The 26,541-nt window shown below is 37.1% G+C and overlaps 2 protein-coding genes and 1 long non-coding RNA gene across 10 annotated transcripts; 1 reads left to right on the top strand and 2 right to left on the bottom strand.

Moving 5' to 3' along the window:
* Positions 1–420: 420 nt before the first annotated feature.
* On the top strand, positions 421–8,469 carry LOC112196169. Its single transcript, XM_040518722.1, has 7 exons — positions 421–527; positions 699–775; positions 1,195–1,297; positions 1,427–1,503; positions 1,825–1,872; positions 6,720–6,784; positions 8,343–8,469. The coding sequence occupies exons 1-7, from the start codon at positions 488–490 to the stop codon at positions 8,467–8,469; spliced, it is 537 nt and encodes a 178-aa protein (XP_040374656.1). The 5' UTR covers positions 421–487.
* Positions 8,470–9,360: 891 nt separating this feature from the next.
* Positions 9,361–20,401, bottom strand: LOC112197098. 8 transcript variants are annotated; one of them, XM_024337664.2, is made up of 17 exons: positions 20,010–20,401; positions 18,422–18,903; positions 18,163–18,289; positions 18,025–18,059; positions 16,787–16,880; positions 15,838–15,886; positions 14,484–15,756; positions 13,652–13,783; positions 13,116–13,188; positions 12,802–12,841; positions 12,601–12,673; positions 12,365–12,430; positions 11,925–12,002; positions 11,657–11,829; positions 10,832–10,878; positions 10,195–10,405; positions 9,361–10,093 (listed from the first exon to the last, which is right to left on the bottom strand). In XM_024337664.2, exons 2-17 carry the CDS (start codon positions 18,754–18,756, stop codon positions 9,648–9,650), a joined length of 3,252 nt encoding a protein of 1,083 aa, XP_024193432.1. In that variant the 5' UTR covers positions 18,757–18,903; positions 20,010–20,401; the 3' UTR covers positions 9,361–9,647. The 8 variants fall into 8 exon arrangements, 7 of the variants coding, with proteins under 7 accessions (XP_024193432.1, XP_024193431.1, XP_040374006.1 ...); XM_024337663.2 differs by having other exon boundaries at positions 14,484–15,886; XM_040518072.1 differs by having other exon boundaries at positions 14,484–15,886; positions 18,422–18,900.
* Positions 20,402–20,829: 428 nt separating this feature from the next.
* LOC121052621 lies at positions 20,830–21,467 on the bottom strand. Its single transcript, XR_005809639.1, has 3 exons — positions 21,248–21,467; positions 21,096–21,141; positions 20,830–20,986 (listed from the first exon to the last, which is right to left on the bottom strand). It is a non-coding gene; the product is annotated as an uncharacterized LOC121052621 (long non-coding RNA).
* Positions 21,468–26,541: the final 5,074 nt, after the last annotated feature.

Here is a 26,541-nt window from a genome sequence, read left to right as displayed (position 1 = left end):
TATTAATTTTTTATCTTGTCAAATGAAGTGAGGTTATAAAGATGGTGACAATCGTGAGCTCAACATTGTAAATGAAAACTGCTGGAGATATTTACTATCTTCTAATTCTCAGTTAATTGTTCATCGGCTTATGAACAGTGACGGCTCCAGCCGAGCCGGTCATGGATGAAAAGACAATTTTCTCCCTGCTTCATCTCTTTTGCTCGACACCTGTCTACCGTCTCAGAGCTCCGTGTCTCTCTTCTTCGCTCCACACAGAGGTATAGAGAGAGAGAACGAGTGAAGGAAATTCATTTTCTTCGACACCTGGGTTGCTACTCAGTGTGTGTTGTTTCTTGCTTTGACACCTGGGGTGCTGCTCGGTGCTATCAAACAGCACCACTTCCTTCACCGATTGCTTTGTCTATGCTACTTCATTCCACCGAGAGGTAGATAGTGAAGGAAGTGGTGCTGTTTGTTAGCATGTACGAGTCTGATTCCATTTTCCATGTTATGCTGTTTGCTGAGGATTGCGCAATCGGTTGCGGGTAATTTCAGTTCTGATGTTGCATGTCATGATTGTGTCTGTGTTTCTTCGATTTAGGATTTCTTTGTTGGGTGCTCTTTGGATTTACAGTTCGTCAAATTTGATTGGGGTTGAAAGAGTGGGTTTTCGTGATGAGTAGAAAGAATTTTGATTTGGGGTTTTGGTGATGCAGGGGTTTCTGCGTTATTGGCTCAACGAGGTGGAGGTGTGTTGAGACAGGCAGGAGAGCTGCTGTTTCTGGTGTTTGAGGTGTGGCCTGAAACATCCAATTCCAGAGTTATTGTTCATGCATGGAGACATAGATTGCTTCTACGTTCAAGGTTCCTTAATTCTCCTCTCTCAATTTTGTCTGTTGTGATTGTAAATTGTTCCTATTAGGGTTTGGAATTGAGTAAATTGGCAGAGATGAAATTCCAAATTAAGAGATAGTCACTTTGGTTTTGTGGTTGAAGCATCTATTTTTGTGATGCCCTGTTATAAATTTCATAGCTTTGCTTGATAAGATTGAAAACCACGGGATTTTTTAGTAATTTTGGAGTTGTGCTGATTATATTCTTAATCTGTGATAGTAGGTTGCTATGGATGTTTTTTTTTAATTTTTTTTTTTTAGGGATTTATGGTTTTCATTTGTGTTTTTAATGTTAATCTGTGATTGGTTTTGTATGCAGGTTTCACATGCTACTATAATTGTTGCTGCAATTGATTTATTTGTTGTAAGAAATCGGTCTGCAAGGTGTGAAGAAAAGGAGAAGCTTGAATCTGTAAATCAAGGTAAATGGAAGAATACATGTTAAGCAATTTTGATAGTACAATGGATTACTTGACCAAAGTATGATATGGACTGTGTAAATAAAGGTTGAGAGTTAATCTGAGATGCCTAATCCTTTCACTGTTTTGCAGGAAAATTTGGGTATAGCAAGAAGGAAGATCTGGAATTACCATTGTTTTTTATTTGTCTGCTTATTTTTGAAGAGAAGGTGGGTTTGTAAGTTTATCTAATTGTGTTTGGTTTCTGATTTGAATTTGAGTTCTGTGTGGATTTGTATGTGAGGTGTGTTTTGTAGAATTGCATATGGAAAGGGGTTAGATTCAGTAAATGGTTTCATGCATATGTCAGTATATATCATTTTTTGCTTTGCTTGGTTCCGTTTTCACTTTCAATTGTATATGCTTTCTTCTTCTTGGTATGTTTTCTATTTGTAATTTATCCAGTTTAGCTCAAATCAGTGGAGAGAATAGGTTTTGCATGTTCTCTGTCGGAATAATTCATACCAATATGCTATTGTTTTTTTCTGTAGGAGAGGCTGAAAGTTGTTATTGAACAGATCACGAGCTGTAGCTTCTTGGTGAGTAGTCTGTTGTCTTTCATCTTTTAGCTTCCTTGCAACAATTATTGTAATTCTCCTAAGGCTTAAAACAAGAAGATATACCATGTAAATATATGCTAGAAAAGAAACTGTTATTAGAGATGATTGCATTATGATCAATTCAAAGATAGCAAGGATCAATTTCTCTCTGCATTTTGTATTTCTTGCACATTACCGTTTTTGGTGTACTTATTACTTTAATGTACAGTTTTCATCTTTGATAATTTCAAATCTTTTATTAAGTTATATATGAATCTAATCATGGGATCAATGATAGAATGCTGCAATTGCTTTGATTTGTTGAAGATTTTTCTATATTGATTTTCAGCTACCTTTTTCAAGTAATCATAGAAAAGATCTTAGATTTTTGAATATTTTGGAGGTGTAAATTGAGGAGTCTTTGCTTTTACAAGTACAAATGTTTTATCCAATGTAGATCACACACAGTTCATACTCTGTTACTTTCGTGAATATTAGGTAGTCTACTGGTGTTTGCTAATTCTCTCATTGTCTTTCAGTTTGGAGACCTTTTAACTACTGGTATACCAACAATTTTATTTCTGCATTCATATGGATCAACACTTATTCTGAAAGCACAATTGGAAAGATTGATTTGCTTTATAGACTGCTGCACATAAAATAAGTTTCGACTCTATACCTTTCAATCTTTTATGTACTATTCCAAATGTTTATTCCCTAATAATAATAATAATAATAATAATAATAATAATAATAATAAGAAAAAAAAAAACAGCCAACCTTATTACTAAGAAATATCAACATTTAAGACTCACTACAGTTATCATATTTGCTTCTACCTTTTCAATTTATACACAACAACCAGAAAGCAAAATTTTGTTCGACTTATAATGCATGAAATTTTGAAATAAAAAATTACTTCTCATATATGTTATGTCTATGTTGAGTCCTACAATTGAACGTTTAACCTTCTTCTTCTTCCTTTTATTTATTTATTTATTTATTTTTTACAAAATTTGGAATTTATATAAGCGGTTCAAACAAGGTGGGTCTTCTCTGGTTCAAACAAGGTGGGTCTTCTCTGGCCTACGCTTTTGATTTAGCTTCAATGTTTAGATAACTTGCTGGAATTGATGCGAGAGAATGAGTTTCAACACGAGTATAATAATCATTAGGTCTGGATTTGTGTGACTGTGGGATTTCTTTTTTCATGATAGATATTTTCAGTAAAGGCTGTATGATGTATTCGATAATGCAGGGATTTGCGATTATCATATTGGGTTTGTTATGTTGCATATCTCTTTTGGTGATATTGCTGTAGTTATAGACTCAATAGCTTGAAATGTTTGCATGTTGGTTTTGCTCTTTTCTCTTGGAAATATAATGCAGTTATTTATATCATTGCAAAGAAGAAAATCAGTTTTATTGATTAGCCTTCTACACTGATTAAAAGGGAGTTAGCAGTTTTGTTTTGATAATTTTGCTATGTTTGTTTTCTTGGTAGTTGCTTTGCTTGGTTCTATTTTTAGCTTCAGTTATCTTTGTTGCTAAGCTTTGCATTACAAATCTGTTCTTCACCATGTTTTTCTTCTGTGTGAGTGTTTAAGTAACAAGCTGTATATAATAGACTTGCATATATATTTTACACAAATCAAGAAACTAGGAAAAGGGATGAAATAGGTAATGAATAGGACATAAATAATAAAAGTAATGTCCAATCTGTTCTGATTCATCTGTTTTTCCTTTTATAATATGTGCTGATTAATTCTTCTTCCAAATCTGTAGGCAATTGTTTTCAGCAGCAGATGAATGACAACCAAAAAGATGAAGTGATCTGCGAGATAAGCAAAAAGATGAAGTGGTCTGCCAGTGACATGGTCTCCTCATTATTTTCTTTCTGTAGCTCGGGCGGTGTGTTATACGCGGTCGACTGTAACGCGTGGGGTTTAGCTTAACATAACCAAGGAAAACGTATAGAACAATATATTTTTGACAAGCTGTGTCAACAACAGTTGTATTGAATATTTGCACAATATCAGACCATTTATATTAATGGTAATGTTAGTTCCAAACATAAGTCTCTAGCAGTCGAAACTTGCAAATTTTGTTTCAACACCCGCAGCAAAGCGCGGGCACCTATTCTAGTTTATACTAAATCTGGATGCCAAATGATGTAGTATGCATGGTCATCTACTCAACTTCTTTTCTCTATTTCGATCTAAATTTAATGGTAGAGAATAATAAGGTGGTTGGCATATTTTTATTTGTCTCATTATTCTCCACTTAAGGATTTAGCAGATCTAATAACGATTAAGCACAACTAAGAAAGAAATTTATCAAATAGGTGAATAAAACTCACAAATGAAGTTATACCTACCACATCACCTCCAACATACCACACCATCTATGCCACATAGTTTATTACAAGAGTTATTCTATTGGAACCTCCAAATTTACTCACTTGACCTCTATGCTTTTTACACCTCTTATTAAATTTTCAAATACTAAATTTACTCACTAAACCTCACTAAACTTCCTCAAATAACCTCACTCATATAATTTGCAAACAAATTATTATTTTTAAAATAAAAAATTTAGTCATTTCAATGAGTTAATCACTCTATAAATCTTAACTAAATATACATTTCTTAATCAAACTTGAGTTTCAAAAATTAATGTCTAATCAATAAGAAAATGCCATGAACTATTCTGTCTTTTAAAAAAAAAAAAAATCTATTTTAGCTGTGCAAAAAAAAATGAAGAAATCATTTGTTTTTATTCTCAAAAAAAAAAAATCATTTGTCTTTTAATTTTTTTTTTCTGTATTTTTTGTACCACATGATTAATTATTTAAATATTTTTAGTTTTTCCCTCACCAATATGAGTTCAACATTTCTTAAAAAAAAAAAAAAATTCAACATATATATCATATATTTTTCTGTCACATGATCTTAATCATATTTTTAGTTCTTGTTAAATGTATATGAATGCTTTAATGAGTATGTACTTAAATTGGAAAATAAAAATAGATAAGGAAAATAATAAAAAATACAATTTAATATTATTGAATTGGAAAGTCCACATAAAATAAATATAATATTTTTTGGTATAATTATTGTCTTTAATTGTCATTTTATAGTAGGTTATATATGTCATTTAATAATTCATAATAGAGTGAGGTCAAGTAAGCAGATTTGGAGGTCCCAATAGAAACTCTCTTATTACAATTAAATCTTTTCTTTCAAGTTTGTCACGATTATTTTTCTTTTTCTTTTTGAACCTTTTTGTTGCGTTTCCTCATAGACATTTTATTTTGTTCTACAATTAGAAATCTAAAATAAAATGGGAATGAAATTAGAACTTTTTTTATTTTTTTATTTACAAACCACACCCATTTTTATGCACATGTCCATTAAAAATATTCATTGAGGGGGATGTGCTTTGTAAAAACTTCAGCACCCAAATGAAAATTAAGAAATCTGGCAAATGATTTTGTTGTGATGTCGTAGTGGCTTGGTTAGCGTTTTTGTTTTTACCATAAACTTTGATAATCTAATATGCACTCTAATGCAAGACGATTATTAGTCCTGTTAACGTGCAAAAACTATAGGTTACGGTAACCCACTTTAGGTTGGTGCAAACAGCACATGTCGTATACTCTTGTTGGCAAATTTGTAGATGTATAATGCTTGAATATTTAAATTAAAATGGAACGGGTTCCAAAAAGGCCAAGAGAACCTATTGCAGACTCATAAGCACGCCAAGATTACACATTAAGACCAAAATCACTTATTGAAACTTCAACAAATATGGGAAGAAGTGGAGCGCCTTGAATAATTGGAACAAAATTTATAGTGCGCAACTTTTGTGAAATAGATTAACTTAAGTGATTGCTATGATAAACAATATTTTGTGTTCTTTTGATAATAATGTGTTTTTGGGATCTGTGTTAATTCGTATCAAATTAACGACAACTATTATGTGTTAATCTATTTTAACATCTATTTGGATTTTTGTAATCTTCACTTTCTAGTATTTAGTGATGTTCTAAGAACATAAATTGAGAGCTCAGTGCCAACCAACTTTAAGTGGTATCATGTGAAACAAACTTATGACCTAGCGCTCTGCTAGGGTTTGTGGAACGGCGAGTCAACCTACTCTGTCGCGTCCTATACCTACTCTTTTCATGGAGAAAACTTCAGGCTTCGGCCTCTTCATGCTTGTTTTCGTTGGATTCAGAGGCAGGTAGTATTTTGAGGGTAGCCTGGACGTTGCTGGGGCTGCGTCGGTGGGCCAACAAATGGCTGAGATGCCATGGGAGGATGGCGGCGATTACAGGGAGGTGTGGGTGGGATCCGGGTTGCTACCACGGTGTTGATGCGGGGATCGATCTGTGGTTACGTATGGTGGATCTTCTCTAGCCGGACCGTCTGTGTATGAAACGGCAGTGTTCGATCTATAGGTCGGCGACTGGTGGTGCAGGCGACCTCTTCTGGCCGGTCGTCTCCCACTCATGTGGCGGCATGGTGGAAATTCGGTGCGTCACCGGCGGTAGGGCCGCTGGTCGAGATGCGTTGGGTGATTGCAGACGTCCCAGTGGGCCTTGGACTCAAGCTAAGGATTTGGGTTTGGGTTGGAGTGGGAGGACAATTGCCGGCCTGGTGGCCAATCCCATTAGTTTGTGGTCGTTGATCCCATCTCATCTGTCATCGACGTCAGAAGGACCCGAATCTGGGATCTGGGGGGAATATGCCAAGGGTTCCGGATCTGGGATCTAGGAGGGGTTGGGTTTGGGCTGCGTCCTACTGTTTTTGTTGGACTGTTGCTCATTGGTTACCGTGGTTTAGGGATCCGATGCGTTACTGGTATTGGATTCGAGGCCCAAGTCTTTGGTATCTGTTCGTGAAAGATCGTTTGCCAACATGGCCATGTTCTGACACCCTTGGCCGACTTCGATCTTTAGGTGGGAGAGTGCCTTCATTCCGACGCCAAGTTGATTTTTATCAAATTGTGCGTTGGAGTTCGATGGGTAGTCAAACCACCGACTACTCAAATCACTACACGGCTGCAATCCGTAGTGTAAAAATAGAGCTGCGTTTCGACGTTGGTGCTCTTGCATTTTTAATTCTTTGTATTTCTCATGCAATTATTGCATATTTTCCTTTCGCATTGTTGATTTTCTTTTTTCTGCCTATTGGCTTGGTATCGTTGTAATCTGTCATTTTCAATAAAGGGCTAACCTCATTTTACTCAAAAAAAAAAAAAATGAACATAAATTGAGAGAATGAACTAATTCTTCTAAGATTGGTTGCTAGTAGCAATCCTCTTCTAGGATTGACTGTATCAATTCTATTATGGTTTGATTTTTGCTATGATTGGTTGCTTGTATCAAACCTATTATGAGATTCATTGGTCTCAATCACCTTGTAAGATTGATTTTTGATATTAATCCGACACAAATCCAATGCCCAAACAGGCCCTCCAACATACATCACATAGTGTCATAGTCTTGTCTGCAGGAAACTGAGGAAAGCACAGAATAAACATTTTAGGCACGTGTCACCATATTTTTAGGTAATACTGAAAGAAAAAAATGTATACAAGACTAACAGAGCAACCATCTCCCGAAAAGCAGAAACAATAAACTGAAACATAGAAACATATAAACTATCCCCATATGCAATTCATTGTCTCCCTATATCATAATATTAATGATGCCACAAATTACAAGTTAGACTATATCTTTGAAGAAACTACAAGTAAGATGACAAATATTAACGAGTGCCAAATCCACAATCAAAAATTTCTTTGCACAGTCGAGTACCAACATGCAAAAGAATGAATACAATTGAGAAAGCCCTGGATATCAGGAGCATAAATAAACTGAAACCTTGCCAACAAAAAAGGGCAAAAACATACTAGGACAGTGAAAATTGGAGGGAATATCAGATAAGTATCAAAATAAGAAATGCGAGCAAATTTGGAGAAAGGACGAAGGTCATACAAGTTTTCTAAATGCTTCATCATCCTAACACTGCTCAACTTAGCAATTTTGCTGTTCATTTTAACACTGAAGTTTCGTTTCTTCGTATTTCCTGGCAATCCTAGGAAATCCCATGACCTTGTTGTATGTAATTTGAGCTTGGCGTTTGGAAACACTGAAACAACCCGATCATCATCTACAAAGGACAGAAAGAGTTTAAAATTCTCAGCCTTGAAGTGTTCAGGTATTATAACCTACTAGCATATATCAGATAGTTCAGTAATATTACACCTGATAGTTTCTTTGCTTCATGCGGCAACAATATATCTGGCTACGGAGCCATTGAAGCTCTTTCCATAAGTATAAATTTTGGATACTCTGGCTAAGTCGGCACTGCGATTTTAGAGAAAAGGGTTTGTCATCTACAATAAGATTTGTATCACTGGAATGTACTGTTTGTTAACTGCATTCGCTGAAATATTGATAGATACTGGTGGGAAGAAACTGGTCTTTACTCTCCAATTGCTGCCTTGAGCAAGCTTTCATGGCCGGCTGTGGTCATGACCATGGTGGAGGATCCGGGTTCCGGCAGTTCTCCCATGTACACAATGTAAGGCTGTAGTTGTACAATGTCATATCACTCTTGTCAATAACAATTAACATAGTGTAAGATGGATAACAACAATCTATTGCAAACTAATCTAACATATTATATTGTTAGACCGTCAATTAATTAAAACTACTTGAATGTCATATGATCTCAATCCACAGTCTTGACAATAGAACATTATCTTATTTGCACAAAAAGATGGTGAGCGTGCGAAAGGACCATCAAATTTATGGTATTGGGCATCGGACGTCCCTTCCTAACACCAGAACCATCCTCGTTTGTTCCTTGAGCCACTGTGGCTACAACACAAGTACTGGATACCGATACTAGCACTAGATATTGTTTTTTTTTTTTTAATCTGAAGCACTAGATATTGTAAGATCCACATTGTATTGCAATATACAAAAAACAGAAGTGAATGGCTTGTTGCACTGATATAAGTAAAGAGCTAGCTGCACATGTAACCAACAGTGATGATATTCTTCGACTGTTTTAAGTCTTTAGTCCAAGTCAAGGCTGAGAGTCTGGTGGCCGGGATTTTGGATCTTCGAATCTATTACATAACTAGCGACCCGTTCATAAATGCTGCCTTGTTTTCAAAATGACTTATAGCTTTCAAAATAAATCATAAGTTTTTGTTATTTCAATATCCAAGTTGAATATTGAAATGATTAAAACTTATGATTTGAATTACTTGACACTTGAGATTTATGTGTGGGGAGCTTATTTTAAAGGCCACAACATGATAGGTTTCTTCGTAATATTGTAGGTCTGAAATAATATAGTGGTCTCGTTTTTGCTGAAAAAAAACAAAACAAAACCAAAAAACAAACAAACCAACCAACCCAGGTTGAATATGTCGATGATACTAACTTGGACACAAGAGAAGTCGTGCATTAGAATCGTTTCTTTTGTTTCTATTTTGGAAACAAAAAGAAGATCAAAGAGTCATGAAGTGATAAAACTACCTTACCTTTAGCTTCATACCGCCGGTGGTAGGTGTGTGGCCGCTAAAATCCTAAAAATGAGTATAGCTTTCCAACAAGACAGAATTACAAATCTACATTCATTTACACATGCAGGAAGTCAATATCAACGCGCAATTCTAATCTATATACATCCCCAATTAACTCTGTCGTCATGGTGTCAGAAGAATCAAGAAGCTACAGAAAACATGGTTTCTCATTTCTTCCTTGCCCATTTCATATCAATGTCAGACAAAACAATCTCTTGGCAACGTACTATTCCAGCTGCCCCTCCATAGCATAACCATCTCTCACTACCCTTGTTCGTGTTCCATCTCACTCGGTGCATTGCTACTTGCTTGGAAGGAAAAACTTCATACTCGGTCCCAGTTTTTTCTCTCTGCGTATTAATCAGCTCTTCATCTCTGCCTTCCGGTTCTTGTTCATCCTCTGTATTTTTCTTACTAGACTTGGATTTCTGTTTTACAACTCCTTTAAGAGATGTACCCTTTTCTCCAATTTCTTCGTCTTGGGTATTAAATGGCTCTTGATCCATGCATACTAATGCTTGGTCATCCGCAGATTTGAGTGTTTTGCTTCTAAGAGATGCTGCTTCTTTCCCAGATTCTAATTCAATACCCGGATCATCACCGTAACAAAGAGCTGCAACAAGAGACAATTTAATGAACATTGTAACAGAAAGATAAGAAAGAACATATGGCGGCTAAAGGAAATGTAGGCTCACGTCACTAACAAAGCTTTACCTAAAACTTGATCTTGTGATGTAGTTGTCATCTTATCATGTTCTCTCTTCACTTTGTTTGGCTCAGCTTTACGAGATGTTTTCAACGGGAAAGGATTATATGGTACTGGGGTATTGATGGTCACAACAGAGTCCTCTTCAGTTAGTGACACGCACAGAAAATGTGGGGCCCGGTTTCGCGTAGCATCTTTCTCCACAGCATTGGACGTAAGCTGAGTATCAACGCATCAAAATTAAAACATAAACAGCATGCAGTTCTTGTGTATCATATCCGAATGAGTCTCATTTATAAAGGAGGCCTCAAGTTATGAATGCCTGCTTAATTCATTGTTAATGTGACTCACCATTAAAATCCAAGGAAATATCATGACCACATCAATGGAAAAGCTCCATTCATATATTCCAAAAATATCCCCACTCTCCACAACAAAATTTAGTAAACCTATTGGTTGAAATACCTAGAAAAATTGCTTGATGGCCCTATCCTCCAACCATAATGCCTATTGGTGTTATTATATATCTAGAAATCAAAATTTCTTACTGGGCAATGAAAAGTAACTTTAAAAGTGTATCAACAACCAATATGAAAAGAAGAAATCTGATAAAATTGATATCAGTAAATGAAGTTAAAAACTCACTTGGAAGCGCAGAACAGTTCCATCTGCACCACAATATGCAACCATACCTACAATATGACGGTGGAGTTTTTCATTTAATGTATATTGAAAAATGTGGTCTGAGATGTTATACAGGTATATCACCCAAGTACAGAAATTTAAGGTCATAATTTATAATTCTTTGTTGACAGGTGGCTGGATTATAAAGAGGAAACTTCATAATACACAATTTCAGAAACAAACTAACAATTTGCATTCCTATACAGTTTCCAAGCAAGGAGATGCAGAACAAAGGACCACACAGTACCTCACAAGACCAATGAGGGGGATTAGCAGGTAGCGTTTCCATGTGGTTTGAGGTTCAGACCCCTCATGGAACCTACCTAGCTATTTGCTAGAGTTTCCTGACTCCTGAAGATTGTAGGGTTTGGCAAGAGGCCAATCAGTTGAGGAGATTTTTAGGTATTCAAAAATAGAACCACACTACTCCATATATACAGCAATGTTATGTGAAGCAGCAGTCAAGAGACTGAAGCCCTTAAATACTATAACCTATTCAGATACTATTCTATTTCATTTTTCTTTTCTTTTTTTTCCTTTTTTATTTTTTTAAAAGGACGTAGTTTGTTTCGAGATGGAAAAGCCAAGTGTACTAAGTAGTGTTTCATAGTCGCCTCTTTCAACTGATCTCAGCACCAGGTATGAGATGGTAAAGCCATTTGCCATTAGGCTATAATGATATTTACACTCAAATGTTAACTCTGATTAAGCAATATATGTGCACACATATTTGATCAGCTGAATTACCACAGCACATAACTAAGCAGAAGTAAGCAGAAGTAAGACCTGTTAGTCTTGATACTTGAACACTCCAGATAGCAAAAGGCAAACAACCAAGATTGTGCAGGCCCTGTTGTTTTGTTCCAGCAAAGGGTTTTCCTGTTACAGGGGCATCAGAGGCAGCCTTTGTCAAGCTGAGAAGTCTCATTGTTCCATCATCAAAGGAGAGAAGAACACACCTGAAAAACAAAACACAAACTTTCACTGAGTTGACACTTGACACACACACAAAACCAACAAGATTTATGCCAACAACACTAAGATCATGGAGTACCTTGGATCTGGAATCCAATCCAGACTATATATGAACCTTGGTATATGATCGATGTCCCACAAGGGACGGAATGGATCACTGCAACACCAAGAGTTATAGTTCTTAGTATGAAATGCAATTTTAATGGCCCATTGTTTGAAAATATCAAAACAAATGAGGAATGCCTTAGTTTTATGATGCTTCTCACGAGGGGGGAAAAAAAGCCCGCGCACACACTAAGAAACTGAGGTACTTTTCTCTCCTCTACTGTCATGTGAACCCCATTAAGCAGTCTGCATAACCTAATGATTCAAGCTTTTTCTTTTGGTAGAAATATTCAGACATTTTAGTGTGGAACATCTTCCAATTTTAATTATGTGTTTACTCAAACCCTAGTAAGCCAAAAGTAAAGGAGCAGAATGTAGAAAATAATGGAAGCAAAAACAAACCATAATACTTACCGTAGGTCCCAAAATTTTAGGCCTCCATGTCCAGCAGTAGCTATAACATTTGCATTGTCTGAATTGCTGAAAGTTACAGATAGTTGCTTTAATGAGAGAATTAATAAAACCAATGAGAACATCTCAAGTAGTCATATCTTTGACTGCATGATAAATCTGTGCCCCAATTTAAAAAACCAGAGTATTATGGGCCGACCATAGGAAGAAAGACAAATTTGACTTTTAACATAGCTAACCTTTGAGCTGGGGCCCAAGAGAGCGCCCTAATAGGATTTGTATCTGCGCTGAAACAAAGTAAAGGCCTTGTATCTGTAGAAGAAGAAAGCTGCCTTCTTTATTTACTTGTTTATCACTTTTATAGCATAACTCCAAGCCATCTATATTATTTTTGTTTTCATATTCAAAAAAAAAAAAAAAAGGTGCCACCTTAGCATTACCTTGAGATACATTACTAGCGGAAAACTTCCACATAGCAACCTGAATTAATGGCAGACTTCTTTAGCTATGATACCACAAATGAAAATAAGGAAATAAAATAATGGGGAAAATAAAAAGAAACAAGAATAATTCTTCCAACTTAATGGGCTGAAGCAGAGACTGCATAATATAGAAATTTGTTGAACATTGAGTCTTTCTTTCTATCAAAACCCTTTATGAATTCAACATAAATCATTATTGGAAACTCTACAAAAGCATGCTAAATATTCGAGCAGAACATTGAACAACAATGACAAGGTGCAGGAAGAGTTACAGTTCCATCATGGCATCCGGCAATTAAGTAATCGTGAGGTGGTGAAGCTGACCATTCCACAGTAAGAGGGATGCTGTTCAACAAAACAATGGAATTTTAATTGACCAATGAAAGATATAAAGTACATTACATGGTCAGAAGAGAGACCAGTGCAATGACAATTCAACAAGATTGGCCGCATGAATTCAGCGTACAAATCAAATGAAAAAATCTCCATTATATCATGCCTTTGGGAACCCCTTTCATGAGGGGAGTGAAATTCACACACCTCATTTACAATCCACACTGCATTTTTTTGGTAACTAAAAATTTTGTGTTTTGGTAAGAACTTCAACCAAAAAAGGAAAGGAATGTGGATTGTAAATTAGGGAGTGTGAATTTCATTCTCCTTTTATGATGTTCGGGAAGCTTTTGTATGATATCAAAAACTTGTAAATGATGCTTTTAATTGCAGGTCAACCCATTTTTTTTTTCCCATATCAGTATGCTTCCAAATCATTGTCAAAAAGTAGAATATATCCAGTAATCCTGTGTACCTTTTTTTGTCACCAGACTTCAACATTGAGCATCTAAATACTGGTGCCAATTTTACAAAGCGAGGATCAGTGCCCTCTCCAGATGAAGAAGAATAAATAACTTCAATTGCACGAGGAACAGGAACCTCCCACCTGCAGTTGATCAGTTCAAGATAAGTATCACCAGATAGTAGAACACAAAAACAATTGTCAGTATAGCAGCTTAAAGTGTGAACCCCACAAACGTATGAATATCAAACACATGTTATACTACATGTTTCAGCCTGCAAGTAGATTTATATAAGTGCTCCAGATTTACTATATTTTGATACTAAGTACTATAGCTCATATTGCCCACTTTGCCTGCTCCTCATCAAAATTCATTATTCAAACGTCTCATTCATACTACCATAACTCAGCGTTCATCTATTTCAGCATTTTCTTTTTCAAATAGAAAAAGAAGGAATGTCGATAACTGATAAGTATGTTTCACACATTGCCTGAGTTTTGGCTCCCACTTTGAAGAGTTGACTGTAAAAGAAACTTGAAACTTGGCTTAGTACGCGATGCTTACCTAATCCCTTCCATGTCAATCACATAATACACTTACCAAACAAATCATTAATCACAACTCATTTGAAGATGCAAGAAAATCATGTCCATAATGCATTTTCAAGCATTTAAACCCATGTTACCAACTCAAATTTTCTCTAGGAAAAGAAATGGACTGCAAAATCATCTGAGAAGAGAATCTATAGACATAGGCCAAAGGTCTAAAGAGAGAGTACATAAAGGAACCTAAGGTCTGGAAAACAAAGGAAATCATGTCTGAAGAAGTAATCATATGTCTTACACTTCCAGAGACCCGTTCCCCAACAGAACAGCAAGATAGCCCATTCGATGCTTGCATCTGGAATCATGTTCATTAAGAGGACGCCATTTCACATCCCAAGCAACCTTTCCATGGTGAGCTAGGCAGAATATGATTCTTGGCAATGCTACATCCTTTGGAACTGAACACCTAATTGAGCCAATTTCAGCATAACCATTATTTGAAACATTATTATTTGTTTGAGGACCCGGTCCGGAACTTTCAAGTTTTTCATTAAGAGCTTCTTGTACATCATGCGCCTGAGTAAATGCAGGAACACAATTCATAGCATGCAACTCTGATGTTTCCTTGAGATATTGGACTCCAAGAGCCTCCGCATAATGGCTGCTCCCATGCAAGTTATCAACAGAATATTCTACTAGCTTCTCCCCAGGTTTTTCTCTAGGAATCTTTGCTCGAGTCTTTCTGTACGTTTTTCTTTTCTTACCACTATCATCTTGTACCTCATCTCCTTGAGTATTTTCAGGAGCGCAATCCCTGCCCTCCAACTCCAATAATTCCTTTGGATATTGATCATCAAGAGCCTCACCCGTATTGCTGCTGTCATCCAAGTTTTCAACAGATTCTTCTATTGGCTTCTTTCCATGTATTCCTCTAGGCCTCTTTGATCGAGTCTGCTTGTAACTTGTTTCTTGTACAGCGTCCACTTGAGTATTTGCAAGAAGACAATCCGTAGAATGCAACTCCAGTGATTCCTTTTGGTATTCAATAGCAAGAACCTCAAAATTATTGTTGCCCCCATCTAAATTGTCAACAGGTTCTTTTATTGGCTTCTTTCTGGGTCTTCCTCTAGGCTTCTTCGGTTGACTCTGCCCATAGCTTAGTTGCTTTTTGCCATGATATTCTTGTACAAAATTTCCTTGAGTATTTGCAGGAAGACAATCCATAGAATGCAACTCAGATGATTCCTTTGGATAATCAATAGCAAGAACCTCATCACAATTGGTTCTCCCATCCAAGTTGTCAACAGATTCTTCTATTAATTTATTTCTAGGTCTTCCTCTAGGCCTCTTTGGTTGAGTTGATTTCTCTTCTTTGGCCTCTTTGTCAATAGATTCTTCTATTGGCTTCTTTCTAGGTCTTCCTCTCGGCCTTTTTGGCTCAGACAGTTTTTCTTCTGTGGCCTCTTTGCCAACAGATTCTTCTAATGGCTTCTTTCTGGGTCTTCCCCTTTTTTGTTCAGTGCATTTTTCTGTGGCTCCACTCCTTTTATTTCCTCCTTTTGGTTTGTCTCCTATAGGAACACCTTCATCATTTACACTAGCATTTAGAAGACACCATATCTGAATGGCACCTCTGCCAGTAAGTGGCTCACCTAACTTGTGATAAGAAGATCCAGGGGGATGAGCAGCAATGGCAATAAACTGAAAAGTAGGAGGCAGATGTCATAAAACGATGAAATAATTGTAATATGGAAAACTTCTCAAGCTAGTACCACCGCACAAATTTCACAGATCTTACTCAAAATAACAAAAGCAATCACTGAAACTTTCAACTATATTGATAAAAGCAAATGCCTCATGTATTATGAAAAGCAAAAAACAAAGGTCAGCTTATTAATATAGAACATAGTTTCTAGATATGTATTTGATTAGTGAAAATCAACAGTAATCCCACTTATAGACCCAAGATAAAAGAGAGTACCTAAAGTTTCACACACACACATATGTATATATATTGGAAAAGAGGAAATGGAATGATCTCCCACATGACATTTGGATACATTTTTTACAAACTTTTAGTATTCATTACTTTAATTTTTTTCTTTTTGTCAGATTCATTGTTTAAATCATAAGCAAATATACACACACACACACATACACTGGCTTTGGGCCTCTAACCTTGTAGGAAATTATGTGAATCTAACGAAGTAAAATAAGATATTAAACTGACAAAAGCCACTTGATAAGAAACCATACTAAGATTCATCTTATAATCTTCTCATCCTACAAGAGCAATATTGCCAAGGGAAGCTGGGTGAACATCAATATATTGCTGAAAACCAAAATGCAAAAGGCCAATAAAAACGAGGCACTGAACATTCTCAAGGAATCTGTTACATGTCTCAATGGTGGAAAATTTCATGGAGGACATATATAGAGAATTACTATTTGGAATGTGACTCATGATCAAGTATTTTAATGTCATACATAACCTCGTAAACAAGCAAAGCCCATTGAATAAGACTTCCTTTGGTGAGAAGTAAACTAAATTAAAGGACATAGCTACTAGCAAAATAAGGAAGAAGATTGAAAATCACATACCTCGCACTTTGCATGACGGTCGTGACTTTCATGAACTCTAGGACACCAATCCAATGCCCAAACAGGCCCTCCAACATACATCACATAGTCTTGTCTGCAGGAAAGCATAGAATAAACATTTTAAGGCACGTATCACCATATTTTTAGGTAATACTGAAAGAAAAAAAATGTATACAAGACTAACAGAGCAACCATCTCCCGAAAAGCAGAAACAATAAACTGAAACATAGAAACATATAAACTATCCCCATATGCAATTCATTGTCTCCCTATATCATAATATTAATGATGCCACAAATTACAAGTTAGACTATATCTTTGAAGAAACTACAGGTAAGATGACAAATATTAACGAGTGCCAAATCCACAATCAAAAATTTATTTGCACAGTTGAGTACCAACATGCAAAAGAATGAATACAATTGAGAAAGCCCTGGATATCAGGAGCATAAATAAACTTAAACCTTGCCAAAAAAAAAAGGGCAAAAACATACTAGGACAGTGAAAATTGGAGGGAATACCAGATAAGTATCAAAATAAGAAATGCGAGCAAATTTGGAGAAAGGACAAAGGTCATACAAGTTTTCTAAATGCTTCATCATCCTAACACGGCTTAACTTAGCAATTTTGCTGTTCATTTTAACACTGAAGTTTCCTCCTAGTTGGGTACGAAAATTTTAATGAGGAACTATAAAGAGCATGTTTACAGCTCAACTCATGAACCCAGAACATCCCAGATCTAAGCAGGAGATGAGTTGATCAAACAAACACTACTAAAGACAATCATTGTCTGCTCTTCGAACCTCCCTCAACTCTGTTTAATTGAGTCACATCAATATACCATCACCCTTGACAAATAAGTTCACCTAAAGAATTTATAAGAACACCCAGCATGCAATGTCAGAAACATCTCATAAAACTCTTTTTTTTTTTTTCAGTAAATGTAAAGTCCTGTGATTTCTTTGCAGAAGATAATATCATCAGTAAAATTTGCAGTCTTCAATAGGATTTTTCTAGGACTACTACCATTTAGACTATGTCACATTATATTCTTCCTACATAACAAATCACACCACTCAACATCCAAGCCATACAGAACATGCTTAATGCATAAAGTCTCAAACAAAGCATAAGTTTGAGGCATCCTTATAAATGTCATGTGTCACAGTAACCCACATAAAAGCAAATAACTAAATCAGTTCTAACTATAGAACTGAATGCTAAGCTCAATCAAGTACCTCAACTCTGGAGAAGATGTGTTCCCCGCGTCGTTCTGCATTAATATGTGAACCAAGTAGTTAGATCAAAAGAGCCATTCCAACACTTCATTCTAAAATTGCGAATAGTCCAATATACAAAGTCACCAAAGATGCAACCTGTGGAACAGTTGCAGAAGAAAACTGCCGCAAGTTTATCCTACTGACAACATCCTCCTCATCAGAGCTTTCTGCTTCGCAAGCGAATCGAACATCTCTAGGTTCATACTTAAAATCTGCCCATTCCCTTCAAGAATCACACGCAATTTCATAAGCTCTATTTCCACACGCATTAGCAACATAACAAATTCAACGTTTCTTCACAATGTGATAACAATAATTCACCAAAAAATGAAGAAAGTCTGTTCTTCTAGTTTACCTCAAGAAAGTGGTGGAGGATGATAAGCGTTGAATGTCGCTCACCGGGAGTGGCTCGTCTTCGGCGTCGCCACAGAGCTCAGAAATCGTGTGCATGACTCTAAAATGATTCTCCACCGAGTCATCGAACATCGAAACACTAACCCTAGCGCCATTCCTTGAGTTCTCTGGCTCAATTGCAATTGGCTCCGCATCGATCGGGACAGGCTCTGGTTCGATTTGTAGTGGCTCTGTGCTGTGCGGTGTTACTTGGCTTGCTCTCTTGGCGGACTTCGTTTTCCCGCGCTTTCGACCCAATAGAACCCCGAGTGGAGGTTCCACTTCCTCTTCATTCATATCTGTCTCTCTTCTTCTTTGACGAAGAGTTTAGCTTTTACTCTTTGTTTCAGGGGATCGGGGTTCGAACCCTAGACCGGTTTGGTTACGGGACCAGTTAGGACCTTGGGTGAAATACCATGTACTCGCAGGACTTTTTTTTTTCTACTGAAAGACAGTAAATGTAAAACTTAGTTTTCTCGAATATCTTAAGGATATCACTATTTTAAGAGCAAACCCTAGTTGAAATTGAAATTATATAAAATACATTTTCTACCTGATCTCTTTAGTAGGACAATATATCAAAAAGTCACAAAACTGTTGCAAGCATAAAATTTACATGCGCTTGGAGATTCCTACTTCAAATATGAATCATATTGACATTTACTCATGTACTCCCCCTACTTGTAAATTCGTTACTTGATCTAAATAGAATAGACATGAACTAAAATAAGAGAAAAATAAGAACAAATTATACTAATACATGCAGTAAAGTTTTCGTGACAATAAGATTTGGACTTCAATCAAACCGGAAGGCTGAAAGCATAATTAAAAAGAGTGTGTGTGTATATATAATTCGTCCAAGAAAAGAGTGTGTGTGTGTGTATATATACACACACATATATAGTCTATAACTCCAACCTGAGAAGTTGACAAAAATAAAAAAGTTATATTCTGATAACTATTTCAGTTTGTTCTTAACTTCAGATGCTCAGCCCAAAAAATTTACTTGAGCATCCATATGTAAGAGATAATGTCCTCACTGGAACAAAAAGTCTTGTCATCTGCATTGAGTGTGAACAGAGTTGATTGCAGATTTCCAAGAAAAAAAAAAACATGGACAGACAAAAGTAACAACCCATTTCTAACTTATAAACTAAAACCTTTAGCATACTCATATATTATCATTATCAATGCTTAACACTTCCATGGCAGCATTATGATACAGACGACATATTTCAATTGATTCAGGAGTCTGCATTGCAACTTGATTTCAACAGACACAATATACATTCAAAACTCAACTCAATCCAACTGTAGCTACCCTAGCATCCATGAATCAATCCCCTTAATTTCCAAAAGCTGCAACATTATGATTATCAGTTCAAGCAAAACCCGATTACCCACAAGTGCAAAGTTAAATCAAACACTCTCAAATAAATTCCAAACATCCATCCAAACAAAACAAGATAAACCTACATCACACAACAAACTAAAACTCAACACTGAATACCAACCCATATGCATTGGCCTATTTTGAAACCGAAAATCACCTTCAACACAAACATTAAGCTCAAACAATCAAACCTCAAGTCCTTTACAGACGAGGCTACATAAAGTCGGGCGTCGTCGGCGTCACTCAGCCTCACCGTGTCGCCGCCGTTTCCATCTCCAGGTAACCTCAGTATTGATTTCAGTATTTGGAGGGAGGTGAACTGGTTGAAGGAGAGAGTGAGCTGCTGGAGAGATGGGTGGTAAAAGAGGTGTGCCGCGGGACAGAGTCACCGAGTTGGTTGTGACTCAGATCGAAGACTTGTAGAGAACCCAACTCTTTGATGGTTTCCGGGACAGTTCCGACTAGACTGTTGTTTCGTATGGAGATTTGAATCAACGAGGCTGGGAGTGTGTGACGGAACTTGGAGGTAATTGTTGTCAAGGAAGAGCTCTATATATGTGTCTTTTCTTGGACGAATTTTATATATATATATATATATAACGAAAAAAAAATCAAAATAATATATTTGTTTCAATTTAATCCGAAATATGTGTCTGGCTCGAACTCTAGGTTACTTGACCTAGTTGTAATAGGGTTTTGAATTGGAGATATTCTCGGAGATATTCATAGAGTCTTTCTAAATGTACTCAACAAAGTTCTAAGTATACTCGGCAAAATTTTTTGTTTTATTACCTTTAATTTATGTCTAATTAAACCAACAGATTTTCCCAAAATACCCTAGAAAACAACATACCCTGCCAAACACATCATACCCAGCAACATACCCAGATCTTTGAACAATAAACATTCAATTTCAAATGTCATGAATCGGGAGTCCGGGACATAAACATAATGAGGTATTATTCTATTCTCTTTCTCAAAAATTATCAAGTGCTGCACTCTTGAAGGAAATTAAACAGATTTGGTAATCATAATATCCCTTTTGCTGTAACAATTTCGATATCGATGGAAGCAGAACTCAGCTTGTGGTGTGCTCTCACCTACTGATTCCTCCATCTCCTCAAAATTCTCAATCTGAAAAGTTGAAAGACAAGAAACAAAGAACCCATATTTGATATTTCAGTTTCAATCTCATTTCAAATCTTAGAAGATAAACTATGAGATTTAGGGATGTATGAATTACCTTAATTGATGGTGTACCAGTGACCTTCTTTTGCTGCTCCTTTTCTCTGAGAGACCGAATTGAAGAAAATCTTTGTTTCAAATCCAAGAGCTCCATAAGCAAAAGATGAAACTAAGAAATGAAACTGAAATGTAAAAGAAACTGGAGCTTACAATGGGTTGATAATAAAGTTGATTCAATCTGAACACCCAATCAACATTAATCTCAACCATCTAACCATCTTCTGGATTTGACCTCTGTTTTCAATCTCCTTCATCTGCAAACCGAGCATTGCATCCCTTTCTTTGAGCATCTTCTTTGTTCTCTCTCTGTCCAATCTTATCCACCGTTGAAATTGAATGTTCATTGTCCACCGTTGAACTTGTGCAGAAATCTGGGTAGGGCATGATGGGGAAGAACGAGCATAAAGATTTGGGTAGTATGTTTTGTTTTGCTGGGTACATTGTCTTCTAGGGCATTTTGGGGAAATTAATTGGTTTAATTAGTTATAAATTATAAATTAAAAATAAAAATTATTCTGCTGGGTATACTTAGAAATTTGCTGGGTATATTTAGAAAGACTCCTAAAACGATTATCTTTCCTTGTACAACTCTGATTCTATGTCTTGTAATCTTCTATATAAAGAGACCCCTATTATCAATGAAAGCACAATTCAATTATCTCCCAATTCGGTTTTCCTTAAACACGTTATCAGCACAACGCCCTAACCCCAAAACCTAATAGCCAAAACCCTAAATCTGAATACAAAACCTTGAAACTCTTTTGGTCCCTGCAGCACACCTTGAAGCTCTCGATCCCATAAACCCAGAACCACCAGCGGCTTCACTGGAACCAGCCGGAAAAGTACCGAACCGGCCTCCAGAAGATAAAAACAACCTCTACCCGGTTCGCATCCTTCCAGACCACCTTCCATCGTCATATTTGGCCAGTACTGGTGGCTTGACTCCAAAATCCTTCACCGGAAACTCCACTTTCGAAACCGGCCGAAAAGTGGCCTGACCGGCTTGCAGAAGTGTCGGACCTCCTTCAACTGCCAGAACCTATTCTCCTTTGTTCCAGCCGGCACAGCCTCAATTCGGCCCAAGCCAAAGAAACAAATGCAGCCCAGAAAGAAGAAAAGAAAAAAAAGGAGAGAGAAGGTCTGCGGCCCACACTCGTAGTCAAGGTCAAAGACTGAAGAATCAATGCCTCAGTGGGCCTGGGCCGAAAGAAAAAAAAAATAAAGGAATAAGGGCCTGGGCCGAAGCAAAGCAAAAGAAAAAGAAAAAAAAAAGAATGAATAAGGGGAAAGGAAGGGCAGTCCACCGCCAAACAATTCCGGCCAATCACCGCCAAGCTCCGGCGACTAATTTCCTGCAATTTTCTACACTTTTCAAAGTATGTTTTAAAGGTTCCTGAAAATACAAGGACATAATGTGTTTTCTGGAAAATGGGGATTGCAAGGCACGTATCAATCCTTACTAGGCATAAACCAAAAATAACGAACAGAACACTAGATTTTTTGTTACGCAGTGAAAACCTCAAACATGAGATTAAAAACACTGTGGGGCTCTTACTCCTGAGAACCCAAAATGAGAATTAACTTATGATGAAGGATATGTTCTTTAGAAACTTGAATAGCACTAGCTCGGCTACAATGATTAGACAAAAACTAATCCAAAATTTGTCTTCCGTCTCGAACTCCTTCTTCACTTGAACGATCACCAAATATCGCTCTCCTTTCTTCATAGCCTCTCTACTGATCTCAAGAGAATCTATGCATATGAAGAACACTACCAACAACACTTAAGCTTGGAATAAGTGTTTTGACTCTTGTGAAGACCCAAACTTAGACGAACAAGCAAGACTCTAAAAAATTTTTGCGTTCCAGACCTCTATCCCTATGAACATCTCTTTTCTCAATATATATCCCAAGAAGACCGCCCCTGCACAAAACAAAACAGATTTTTCTTATCCTAGCTAATTCCACTTCTACAAGGAAACAATCTTTTGTTTTAAAGATGATCAATTAAAGACACCAACCCTAAAATATTTAGGCAATCAATTACACACAGAAAAATATCTTCAAATAAATAAAAGATATTAAACCCATTAACCCCAATGATACCTTCCTAGATTAACCCCATGGATGCATTTACCTGAGATTCTCTTGGAACAGCTTGTAGGATACTTCAAGGTTTTGTATGGGAATGCCAACACATCATAAATAGTTCTTCTACCTACAGTTCCTTGAGTCCCCGTTTTTGAAGTTTTTATTGTTTTTCTCTTCTTTTTCTCGGGGACTTGCAAACTCCCTTCTTCTACCCCCCTTCTTCATCATAGGGGAGACCTAATTAAACCGAACTGTGGGGGTTCGTGCTCACTCCAAACTTAGAGCTTGTTGAGATCTCCAAACTTAGAGTTTGTAGAGAATTTATGATCGACCACTTACGTTGTTTTTTCGATCTAATCCAATACCTCTTGGAAGCGATTACGCTCAGAAATTCGTAATTTCTTGGAAGAGATTACGCTCAAAAATTTTATATGTTTTCGTGGTAGCTTTTTCCTCTCCGAAACTAACCTTTTTTCTTGTTCTCTTTCAGGATGAGTAACCTGAACAAATTGGACTTTGCTCCATTGGGAACAACTGGCTTTGGATATCACAAGTGGGTTCGTGATGTCCGCCAGTATCTCAAGGCCGATGGAATCCTATATACGATTCTCGAGCCCAGCCAAGACGTGCCAACTATTAAGCAAGCTCAAGCTTTGGAAGCAAATAGAGTAGCCTTAGAGGCAAATAAGGCAAAAGTCATCATCCTAATGACTCGTCATATGGATGATTCACTCCAGTACGACTGTATGAATGAAGAAGACCCCAGAAGGCTGTGGGTCTCACTCGAAGAAATATTTGGCAACGTCCATGACTCCCTGCTTCCTGACCTAGAAGTGAGATGGCATAGCCTCCACTTCTGTAATTTCAATTTAGTTCTTGACTACAACTCGGAAGCACTTCACATTAAATCCTTAATGGAATTATGTGGTAAAGAGAACACAGATGCAACGTTGATTGAGAAGACTCTCTCTACCTTCCCCATCTCTACATTGATAATTGCTAAGAATTATCGGATCGATGTTACTGCAGGACAGATCACAAGGTTTCATGAGCTCATTGGAGCTATGAATGTTGCTGAAAAGCATGACAACATCCTTGTGAAGAACTATATATAATTCGAGATCCGTGGAAACAGAGCATATTCCGGAATCCAATTATAGTTGCACCCCTAAGAGAGGGCTTCAAGAGCGAAACCCTAATCTTAGGGATACTTCTGGATGTTTTGGTCCATATAATCGCTATACTTGGGAAGGTAACCGCAAAAATAGGCGAACACAGAACTGAAGAGGTCAACGTGGAAAGAGAGAGGGAGGCAATGCCTCTGGCCATGTTGGTGGCGCCACCAACACTAAGAGTCATCTAAATGACGCTTTCAAAGCGCCATTTAGATGACTTCTGGGCAAAGAGATGTATAGTCTCGATGTAGAGTATCCGGTCATTGGGCACACATTTGTAGAACTCGTGAAGAAATTGTCACTACCTACAAAGCATATTGTGAAGCAAGAGAAGCTCACTATATGGAACAAGAAGATCAAGAAGATGATCTAGAGTGAAGGGTTGAACACTACAAATCTAGCTGGGATCAATAAATCACCAATTCTGTTTAAGTCTTTATTTTTCCAAGAGATGTAATAGGCAATTGCCATATACTTTGTAGTAAATGTCATTGATTTAGTTTTTCTTCACATAGGCTCATCCAAAATGAGTATGATGTCTAGGAAGGTTTTGAGATAAGTGGTACTTAAGAGAGCTTTGCTCCACCGGCATCTCTCTACTCACCTGGTTATATTTATTTTGGAGTTACCAAAAGAAGTCAAACGACTACTTTTGTTTTGCATTAGCTCGTATTTGGATTAGATTCTCTTAATGATTAAGAGACAATGATGTACTTCGTTGACTTATGAATAAAATTTCTAGTTCTTTTCATTATGACTACATTTTGATTATGAGCATATTACTTTGTAACTATAATGGCTGGGCCATCAGTATTAATTCAAGGACATGGAATAGCCCAAGTTCCCCTTGCCAAATGGCACCTTGATTACTGTCACAGAAACTCTCTATGCTCCTAGGGCAAATCGCACCTATGAATAGTTAACGGATTCCATGCGAAAATGCATGTCGAGAACTGAAATGAGTTCCTTTGCAATATCTCTAACGATTGCAAACAAAGGCGCATCTTAGAGAAGTTTATGTGTCTCTCTAGTGGACTCTATGTCACTATTCGAGCTATTAAATCTAATAAAGTTATGAGAGAAGATCTCTTGGATTTAGATACATATTAGCTTTGTCACGACATGATAGATCATTCTAGTCTTGATATGATGATCCATCTACTAAAGACTTCACATGGACATCCTTTGTCTAGAACGAAACGAAGCATGAATCAAAAGTTGATTCCTAGACTAAGTGTGACCATCGTCGCTGCCTCTGGCATTGCTACTGCCACCGCTACCTAGGGCTGGCACAGTCCCTATCCATGATGCCATGGATGGTGTCCATCATGGTGATGGCGCCCTAGGTAAAGCTATAATCACCAACTTTGCTTCAAATAGCGTCTCAGATGCTCATGCCCCACCACAATCCTCATTGGTTGCTTCTAAGGCTTATCGCTCAATTTACAGAGCATGTTTCTTAAGGAAATTAGGACTGAGATCGTCCTATGCAAAGGATATGGAAATACTTATTCTATTCTTACATAGAATCCATGGGGATTCTGTGGACTGATTCAACCAACCTACGGACGTATAAATATCTTATGATGTTGGTTGACACGCAAACACGCTGGTCACGTGTTGTGTCATTATCCACGTAAATGCTGCTTATATTACACTCCTAGCATATATCATTTGACAACAGGCTCACTCCTCGGATCATCCTATTCAGTTAATTGGACTTGACAATATGCTAGAGAGTTTACATCGAAGATTTTCAACGGTTATTGCAATGCGATTGATGTTGGACATCATATTACCATGCACACACCTAAATGGTCTCGCGGAAACGACTACGGCGGTAGTTCGGACATTGGTAATGCGCACCAATCTCCTTATATTCTCTTGGAGTGATGCAATATCGCATGCAACTATGCTAATTCATCTACGACCCACCGCCAATCTACCTCTACATTACAGCTAGTGACTGGGTATCAGTATCATATATAGTTACGCATATTTGAGTATGCCATTTATGTGCCAATTGCGCCGCCACAACGCACTATGATGGGTCCTTATAAACGAATGGGCAACTACGTTAGATTTGAGACTTCAACAATCGTCCGCCACTTAATGCCCTTGCAAAACGATCTCCTTACCGCTAGAATTGTAGGTTGTCACTTTGATGAGACAGTTTTC

Source organism: Rosa chinensis, chromosome 4 (genome assembly GCF_002994745.2).
Source record: "Rosa chinensis cultivar Old Blush chromosome 4, RchiOBHm-V2, whole genome shotgun sequence".
Classification (NCBI taxonomy): Eukaryota; Viridiplantae; Streptophyta; class Magnoliopsida; order Rosales; family Rosaceae; genus Rosa; species Rosa chinensis.
Note: the sequence above shows the minus strand (reverse complement) of the source record. Positions and strands in the feature narration are given on the sequence as shown.

Excerpts from the sequence above, each read along its gene's own strand:
- LOC112196169 (XM_040518722.1), top strand. The coding sequence starts at position 488 with ATGTTATGCTGTTTGCTGAGGATTGCGCAATCGGTTGCGG. Across the intron at positions 1,873-6,719 it reads TCACGAGCTGTAGCTTCTTG|GGATCCGATGCGTTACTGGT; the intron begins GTGAGTAGTCTG and ends ACCGTGGTTTAG. Across the intron at positions 6,785-8,342 it reads GTATCTGTTCGTGAAAGATC|ATACTGGTGGGAAGAAACTG; the intron begins GTTTGCCAACAT and ends AAATATTGATAG.
- LOC112197098 (XM_024337663.2), bottom strand. The coding sequence starts at position 18,756 with ATGAATGAAGAGGAAGTGGAACCTCCACTCGGGGTTCTATTGGGTCGA. Across the intron at positions 18,060-18,162 it reads CTTCTGCAACTGTTCCACAG|AACGACGCGGGGAACACATC; the intron begins GTTGCATCTTTG and ends ATATTAATGCAG. Across the intron at positions 13,784-14,483 it reads GGGAACGGGTCTCTGGAAGT|GTGGGAGGTTCCTGTTCCTC; the intron begins GTAAGACATATG and ends GATCAACTGCAG.